The sequence below is a fragment of the Lolium perenne genome, chromosome 4 (genome assembly GCF_019359855.2).
Source record: "Lolium perenne isolate Kyuss_39 chromosome 4, Kyuss_2.0, whole genome shotgun sequence".
In the NCBI taxonomy this organism is placed as follows: domain Eukaryota; kingdom Viridiplantae; phylum Streptophyta; class Magnoliopsida; order Poales; family Poaceae; genus Lolium; species Lolium perenne.
In genome coordinates this window covers 148882067-148891527 of record NC_067247.2, presented here as the reverse complement: position 1 = coordinate 148891527, position 9461 = coordinate 148882067, and the positions used below count along the sequence as shown (strand labels likewise).

The 9461-nt window shown below is 47.8% G+C and overlaps 1 protein-coding gene across 1 annotated transcript; it reads left to right on the top strand.

Annotated features, from left to right (window-relative positions):
• The first annotated feature begins 368 nt into the window (after positions 1–368).
• Positions 369–1671, top strand: LOC127347463 (uncharacterized). The gene has a single exon (XM_051373647.2). The coding sequence runs from the start codon at positions 369–371 to the stop codon at positions 1416–1418; it is 1050 nt and encodes a 349-aa protein (XP_051229607.1). The 3' UTR covers positions 1419–1671.
• The last annotated feature ends 7790 nt before the right edge of the window (positions 1672–9461 follow it).

The window sequence follows — 9461 nt, the reverse complement described above, 5'->3', positions numbered from 1 at the left end:
AACTTGTTTAAACAAATTTTCAAGAAACAAGACGTGGGGCAATGTCCTTGTTATTTTGGCAACGAGAAGATGCGTAGGGGCCTGGCACTGGCAGAAGCAACGAAGCGGCGACCAGCCCACGCACGAAGCCCACCTAGAGAAGCCGAACGAGACCAAACCGCTGACGTGGCCAAAGGTAAATGGAGAAGGAAACGTCACGCGGAGAAGCTTCTAGTTCCAGGCTTGGCCGGAGTATAGATAGATGATATTTTCGGTTCGGTCTCCTTTCTTTTCTGTTTCTTCTCCGTTTCCTGCTCGCAGCCCGTTGGCCGGTACGCTAGCCGCCTCCCTCCCACGCGACACGGAACCCTAGCCGCCGCCGCCGCCGCATGCGGAAGCCCACGCCGTTCCTCTTCCTCAATGACGTCTCCACCGACTTCCTCGTCGACGGCGACCTCGGCGCCTGCCCCGGAGCCGGCCTCTGCTGGCCCGACGACTCGCTCGACAACGTCCTAGGCTACGTCTCCATGCTCGACGACGGCTTCCTCCGCGACCTCGGCCTCGACTTCTCGCTGCCGGACAGCCGCCTCCGCCGCCTCGACGATGGCAGCGGCTACGCTGGGCTGCCGCAGGACGACGTGAAGCCGGACTCCTCCGGCGCGCTGGCGGCGGCGCTCGCCCCCGGCGGCCGGAACAGCGGCGCGTGCCACGTGCTCGACAGCGTGCCTGACGGGCAGCTCCCGCAGCCGCAGCCGCCGCCGCCGCAAGCGCCCTCCTTTTCCTGCAGCCACACGTCGTCCGGCCGCCGCAGCCTCTCGCCGACGTCCCAGCCGCAGGCCTCCGACGAGGACGGCCTGCGTTGGACCGTGCTGCGGAAGCCGCACCAGCGACGCGCAGCGCGCAGGCCGCACGGCTGGCCCACGTGGACCCTGGCCCTCCCGCTCGCCCTCATCCCGCCCGCCGCCGCCCACGACGGTGATGGCAACGACCGCAAGGACAAAGACTTCGAGCTGGCCAGCTGCTGCGACATTGCCGGCGGCGGCGGCAACGACCTCCCGCTCCCGCGCCCGCCGGGAGCTGGGCAGAAGCGGCCGAAGAAGCAGGCGGCGGGGAGCAAGAACAACGGGAAGGTCGGCAAGATTTGCACCCACTGCCGCGCCTCGGACACGCCGCAGTGGCGGGCCGGCCCGGACGGCAACGGCACGCTCTGCAACGCATGCGGCATCCGCTACAAGATGGGCAAGCTCTTCCCGGAGTACCGCCCGTCAAACAGCCCCGAGTTCAGCAGCAACGAGCACTCCAACCGCCACAGGAATGTCGAGAGGATCAGGCAGAGGAAGAAGCTCAAAGTCATGGCCCCCGAGATGCCGCTCAACCCGGAAGCCCACCAGCCCAAGCTGCTCCTGCCACTGCCAGTGTGTAAATACGAAACATCATAGCTAGTACACCAACACCAAGGCATGCCATGGTGGTCAAGACTCGATCGAGAGTTATCCTTAGGTCATTAATTAGGTGTATCAATTAGCTCATCGATCATGCATGGATTGCTTTTTTTAGATTCTTGGCATGTTGGATTTCATTCATTCATTCATTAGCTTCCTAGATCACAAGATGTCGTCACTGTTTCTGTAAATATTAGGGAGATCCACTTTAGGTTGTGTCAGTGTGGTAATGCAGCTTGCATGGTTGCAATGGGACAGTCCCTCTCTTCAATTCCCCGTTGAAATGCGAGAAATTTCTTCTAAGTTTGTGTATATAATTTGTACTATCTCTTGAGTATCGAGAGCATCATGCCTTGTCACACGGCATCCACAGCGCAAAATCTGCGTCTACCGCCGGTGCTAATCAGTTACTGTCCATGATCGATCCCTTGCAATTAGCTCCTTTTCAGTTATTGAATATTTTACATATATAATGAAGCTATTGTGTTCTGCTGCTTTATTTAATCTTGCTATAGTGACCATATATAGTTCTACATATATACATAGACATTAGTCTGTGACTGTCACTCCGGGCATCTTTTGCATACTCATCTCACAATATCCCTTATTCAAACTAGTACTGTACCTCTCTGACGGTCACTTATCAGTTTTTTTGTATAAGTTCATGTAAAGGTTAACTACTAGTTTTAGCATTTTATTTCATCATGACCATATAGTACTGTATAATGCTACTCTTTATTTTTATAAAACTTCTATAGCCTCAGTATGTAAAATTTATAGCTGAAACTTTTACCTTTGGGCATTTGATCTAGTCTCCAGCTGATTACTAATTATCCATGCCAATGGTGCAATTTATGGCTGAAGGCTGAACGGTAACAGTTTTTCTTTTGTCCCAGTAAAACATCAGGTATGGACGTTTGGTTGATGGCTGGGAAGATAGTTTTTTTTTCCTGAAAACTGGGGAGATGATTTTCAGAATGTTTACAGGACATAAGAAAGGGAAATAGGAGTAACTTGGATGCTGTGTGCACATTTTTCTAGTAGACTAAATAATGTATAACAACCAAGCTATATATATGCAATTTCCCTGGAAGGAAAACAAAGTTGTTCCAGCTTATACTGGTCCTCTGCAGTTTGCTAATTTATTTGTATGCGTACATAGATAGAAAGTGGAACATCATACGTGCTTCAGTTTAGGTAAACAATTCATTGGGAGAGAGTGCATGGCGCCTTTGTTCTTTCTGTTATCTAAAGACCCAAAATGGGCTGGCTAAAATTACTCTGTAATGTGCTGTGTAGCCGCAATACAGAAAGCATCAATTATTTTATTAATGTATTTTTTTGCCAAAAAAACAGCAAGGACGCCAGAGCCATTTTTAGATTAACAATAGGCTGGATATTATTCTGCCTAACTGGACTGATTTGCTACTAGTAATACACAATCGATGTTGGCTGTGATTATCTGACCCACATTACAGGCTGTATTTTTTCACCAGCAATCTTTGGGAGATTCTGCTGACCAGCTGGCTGAAAAATATTTTTGGGACCTCCTTCCTGAACAGTTCGTAGCAAGACAGTTTAGGTGCAATATTGTACAGTTTGATGAGTTGTCTTTCCTTTGATATCTGGATTGTAATTGCTAATTCTCTGTCTAAGGTTGTTCACCATACACTCGTGCAGGGATTCTTCAACCCTTTTTTCCAGAAAATACAAAAGAACAGGAAGAAGACATCATGGGTACAACCTCCAGGGGGGGTACATGCTACGTTGGGGTTTGACGAAGTAGAAGATAGAGACGCTCCCACGGTCCCCTCTCAAGAGGGGTGGCTCGGGCGGAACCATAGAAACGCTGCCTCCCCTTCCCCTCCACTGCCGCTGCGGAAGGATGCCGCCGGTCAAAGGCTGCGCGGCAGACGACAATGGTGGGCTCTCATCCCGAGCGCGACTGGCAGTGGCGGGGGGGGGGGGGGGGGGGCTCTTCCTCTGTGAGTGGTACGATCTCTAGCCGGAGCTTCGCGACTTCCCTAGTCAGTGCGGCTGTCCGACTGAGACGAACGATATGGTGGTGGCCTCGGATTTCTTCGGCGGCCTTGGCGGCCATTATGGCCGCAAGGGCGGCACAGCACAATGCGGCTCAACACCTCATCTTCGTGTGGTGCAGATGGTGGTGGTTGTGCTCACTGAGATCTCTGGTCTGCTATTGGGAGCCGGCGGGCGGCGGCGCGGGGCCTACCGATCTGCCTATTAAAAAGGTAGTCCTTGGGTTCTTCTCATGCCAAGACGGTGCTCAGCTTGATGCATTCCCTCAATGATCTAGCCGGTTATGAGTTTCAGAAGGCTTCGCCAACGATCTCCATTGGGCGCCTAATGCTTGTAGATTGCTGGATCGGATAGGATTCAGTCGTGTGCACCCATATTTCTGTCCATGCGACTTCAGGAGGGAGTGACACGAAGCTTCGATGTCTATTGCCATCGTGGGACATGAAGTTTTTTGATTTCTATGGAGAAGACAGTGGCGGAGAATGTCATGACAGCTGAGGTTTGAAGTCTAGTAATGATGGACTGAGTCTTCGAGGCGATAAGGATTTTGCTTGGTGTTTGTTGACTTGCAGCAAATGCATCAACATGCGTGGGTGGCACCACATGAAGAGTAGGATCCGAATAATCTATGTCGGTATGGATCCGACCACCAATGTTGGTGTGGATCCGTCTAGAGCTTCTAATCCAAGACTCCCCATCCCGGTCAATCATCAACTGGGCCACCCGAGCCCAACCAACATCTATGGGCCACCTAGATTTGCCGGCATTGGACTGTGTCGTTGGTATACCCATGAAGTATATCCACAACAGTAGACCCCAGAGTTTAAAGATTCGCATGTTCTTCCGCCTACCTCAGGTCACACCCATTCTCCATCTTGCATCTTCAAAGCGGATCTACACAGAATCTTGAAGGAATCCAAAATTCGGATAGGGTTCCACCTAGTATCTTAACATCCTCTCTTATTTTTCTTCAAAGTGGTATCCAAGGATTAGATACGTGGAATATTCTTTCCAACGGTCACTTAGCGTAAATCTTGTTTCTTCGAATGGAAGTTACCGCAAGCTTACCGCAATCTGGGCGAATATTTCGCTCCGCCTAAATCGGCACCACATAAAACAATCAAAAAGTAAAAAACTTCATGGAAAAATTGTTGTTGTACTTTTAGGACACGTGTCAACTATCCAGCGGTTGTGACGCTTGCATTCTGACCACATGATGCGAAACTGGAGGGGGGGTGGGTGGGGTGGGGGGGGGGGGGGGGGGGGAGGTCATTCTAATTCACCCCATTCTCTTTAACTTCATCTTCTCCGCTCAGCAACGCATGCGAGATCTAAGGCTGAGCGTAACACTGTCGCACCGTAGTTTTGCCGTCGTCGAGCCACCGCGTCAAAAACTTCACCGGAATTTCTTCTCCCGGGAACCACCATGCCAAATCTTCCTCCCCGACAACCAACTTCGCCGCGTCTGACATGGCCGGTAAGTTTTCCTGCTGGAGTTCTTTCACCGTAGCTTGTAACGATGACGTAGTTTAGAAGTTTTCTTGGTTTCATTTCCTCCAAGTTGTAAGTTCCCTGCCATAGCTTATGCATTAGCGATCTACTCGATCTCCCTCGTTGTCAAACCCCTTAGAAGTTCAGTCATTCTCGTAGTCCTGGTTCCTGCTTTCGCCTAGGCCTCCTTCAAGAAGATATTACTTGAGGGCTGAAGTTAGGCAAGAGATATTACATGCGTCTCCACCAAATGATCAAGATTCCAAGGGATGTTCACGTCCATGAGTGCACTCATGATATTTATACCAAATACGAAGGCCCATATGTAAGTTTGTTTTCCGCCTTGTCCATTCTGTCTTAGGTTCCGACTTATCGCTTGATGACAATATGATATATCCTAGTTTGAGTCTATGCAAGTGATGACATTGGGACTCCAAGTGCAGAGTGTTGTGTCAGTGGAGTATTTCCCCCACAAGGGTGACTCGAGGGTTTAAATCGAACTCTCGGGAACTGAGCAAAGAATATTCTCTTCTCTCTTCTTCTAGAAATCCTGGAAAGTAAAATAAAACCTTGTGTCCCCAACTCCACCGTGTGATTGTCAAGCACAAGGTTTTGTGTAAGTAAATAAAACACAAGTGAAAATAAAAAGAGTAAACCTAAATATATAGTAACTAAGTAAAAAAAACTGTAAATTGGTTGATTGTTTTTGGAGTTTTGGATGAAAATAACAAAAGTAAATTTTTTATTTTCGAATTAAAATAGCGCAGCAAATAGAAAACAAGATAAAATCAATATAAAGGTGTTTCTTACGATAAAAAGTGGACCGGGGTTAATGAGTTCGCTTAACTATTCTCTCTTTTAAGTTGTAGTGATCAAATATTAATTCATGAATGAGATATGAGGATGCAAAAATAATAACATGAGTAAGATAAGCATTCATATGGGCATCACGTTATAACATAAAGATGATGCAACACATCTCTCTTATACTCCACAAGAAAGAGAAAACTCCATGCAATCTTGTATTAACGAGCCATAAGTGCTTTGACATGATGTTTGAATATCAAATATGCTACCTTGACCAAACAAGATCATCACTTTTTTCACGTGACAAACATAGCACATGCATTCACTTTATCCCTAGTGAGGTAGCAAAAGAAAAGGCAAAGCCATAATAGATCATGAATTTGTTGTCATTATTCAATTACTAGAACCATGCTACTCCATCTAATACACACATCACCCCACACACGCTCTTGCATAGATGTTGGATCATAACAAATACTTAAGAACGGGGTACATAATTAATATGCATCTATCAATACATCTTACACATAATACGATCAGATCTCGTAGCACAATATCATAGAATAAGGATCCACCACAAATGTATTACAAATATGGCCATAATCATGTGAGGCAGCTCATATGGCACTAAGAACTATGAAGAACATAAGAGAAATAGATCAAGCTACTGCCGCAAACTCGTAGTCCAGAGGTGGACTACTCTCCATTGATCATGGTGATGATGAAGACTTTGGAGAAGGTGGAGATCCCTCCGGCGGTGATCTCGATGAAGTTTCCCCATCCAATCTTCTCTGATGCAACCTGATACGTCTCCGACGTATCGATAATTTCTTATGTTCCATGCCACATTATTGATGATATCTACATGTTTTATGCATACTTTATGTCATATTTATGCGTTTTCCGGAACTAACCTATTGACGAGATGCCGAAGGGCCAGTTGCTGTTTTCTGCTGTTTTTGGTTTCAGAAATCCTAGTAAGGAAATATTCTCGGAATTGGACGAAATCAACGCCCAGCATCTTAGGATTGCATGAAGCTTCCAGAACACCCGAGAGCCGCCAGAGAGGGGCCACAGGGGGGCCCACACATGGTGGCGGCGCGGCCCAGGGGGGGCGCCGCCCTAGTGTCTGGTGGCCCCAGACCCCTTCTGACGCCGCCTCTTCGCCTATAAGAAGCCCCTGACCTAAGTCTTCGATACGGAAAAGCCACGGTACGAGAAACCTTCCAGAGTCGCTGCCATCGCGAAGCCAAGATCTGGGGGACAGGAGTCTCTGTTCCGGCACGCCGCCGGGACGGGGAAGTGCCCCCGGAAGGCTTCTCCATCGACACCGCTGCCATCTCCACCGCCATCTTCATCACCGCTGCTGTCTCCCATGAGGAGGGAGTAGTTCTCCATCGAGGCTAAGGGCTGTACCGGTAGCTATGTGGTTCATCTATCTCCCTATGTACTTCAATACAATAATCTCATGAGCTGCCTTACATGATTGAGATTCATATGATGATGCTTGTAATCTAGATGTCATTATGCTAGTCAAGTGGATTTTACTTATGTGATCTCCGAAGACTCCTTGTCCCACGTGTGTAAAGGTGACAGTGTGTGCACCGTGTGGGTCTCTTAGGCTATATTTCACAGAATACTTATTCACTGAGTTATGATTTGAGTTGGATGTCTCTATGAAATTGTGGTGTGTTAGTTGTTGGAGATATGCCCAAGAGGCAATAATAAAATGGTTATTATAATATCTTTGAGTTTATGATAATGTTTACATACCATGCTATAATTGTATTAACCGAAACATTGATACATGTGTGTTATGTGAACAACAAGGAGTCCCTAGTAAGCCTCTTGTATAACTAGCTTGTTGATTAATAGATGATCATCGTTTCATGATCATGAACATTGGATGTTATTAATAACAAGGTTGTGTCATTATGTGAATGATATAATGGACACACCCAATTAAACGTAGCATAAGATCACGTCATTAAGTTATTTGCTATAAGCTTTCGATACATAGTTACCTAGTCCTTATGACCATGAGATCATATAAATCATTTATACCGGAAAGGTACTTTGATTACATCAAACGCCACTGCGTAAATGGGTGGTTATAAAGGTGGGATTAAGTATCCGGAAAGTATGAGTTGAGGCATATGGATCAACAGTGGGATTTGTCCATCCCGATGACGGATAGATATACTCTGGGCCCTCTCGGTGGAATGTCGTCTAATAGCTTGCAAGCATATGAATGGTTCATAAGAGACCACATACCACGGTACGAGTAAAGAGTACTTGTCATGAGACGAGGTTGAACGAGGTATAGAGATACCGATGATCAAACCTCGGACAAGTAAAATATCGCGTGACAAAGGGAATTGGTATCGTATGTGAATGGTTCATTCGATCACTAAGTCATCGTTGAATATGTGGGAGCCATTATGGATCTCCAGATCCCGCTATTGGTTATTGGTCGGAGAGAAGTCTCAACCATGTCTACATAGTTCACGAACCGTAGGGTGACACACTTAAGGTTTGATGTCGTTTAAGTAGATATGGAATATGGAATGGAGTTCGAAGTTTTGTTCGGAGTCTCGGATGGGATCCAGGATATCACGAGGAGGTCCGGAATGGTCCGGAGAATAAGATTCATATATAGGAAGTCATATTCCAATTTTGGAAATGATCCGGTGCATTTATGGCAGGTTCTAGAAGGTTTTAGAAAAGTCCGGAAGAACGGCACTATGGAAGGTGGAGTCCCGGAGGGACTCCACTAGCATGGCCGGCCAAACCCTAAGGGGGAGGAGTCCCAGGTGGGCTCCACCTTGGTGGCCGGCCAGCCCCACCTCAAGGAAAGGTGGGAGTCCCACCTTGGGTAGGACTCCCCCCTTGAGTAGGTTTCCCACCTTTGGGAAGTTTTGGTGTTGGGGTCTTATTCGAAGACTTGGACCACAACTCTTGGGGCTTCCACCTATATAATGAGGGGCAAGGGGAGGGTGGCCGGCCACTCTTGGCTCAGCCTTGGCCGCACCCCTTTGAGGGCCGGCGCCCAAGCCCCCTCTCCCCAAACCCTAGCTACCTCTCCTCCACCACCTCTCCCGCATATGCTTAGCGAAGCTCCGCCCGAGATCTCCATCAACACCGCCACCACGCCGTCGTGCTGTCGGGATTCCAAGGAGGATCTACTACTTCCGCTGCCCGCTGGAACGGGGAGAAGGACGTCGTCTTCATCTACACCGAACGTGTGACCGAGTACGGAGGTGCTGCCCGATCGTGGCACCGTGATCAAGATCTTCTACGCGCTTTTGCAAGCGGCAAGTGATCGTCTACCGCAGCAATAAGAGCCTACTCTTATAGGCTTTGGAAATCTTCAAGGGTTAGTCTTGATCATCCCCTCGTTGCTCCCGTCTTCTAGATTGCATCTTGGCTTGGATTGCGTTCTCGCGGTAGGAAATTTTTTGTTTTCTATGCAACGAATCCCTACAGTGGTATCAGAGCCGTGTCTATGCATAGATGGTTGCACGAGTAGAACACAATGGTTTTGTGGGCGTTGATGCTCTTGTTATCTTTAGTTTGAGTACTTTGCATCTTTGTGGCATAGTGGGATGAAGCGGCCCGGACTAACTTTACATGACCGCGTTCATGAGACTTGTTCCTCGTTTGACATGCAACTTGTATTGCATAAGAGGCTTTGCGGGTGTC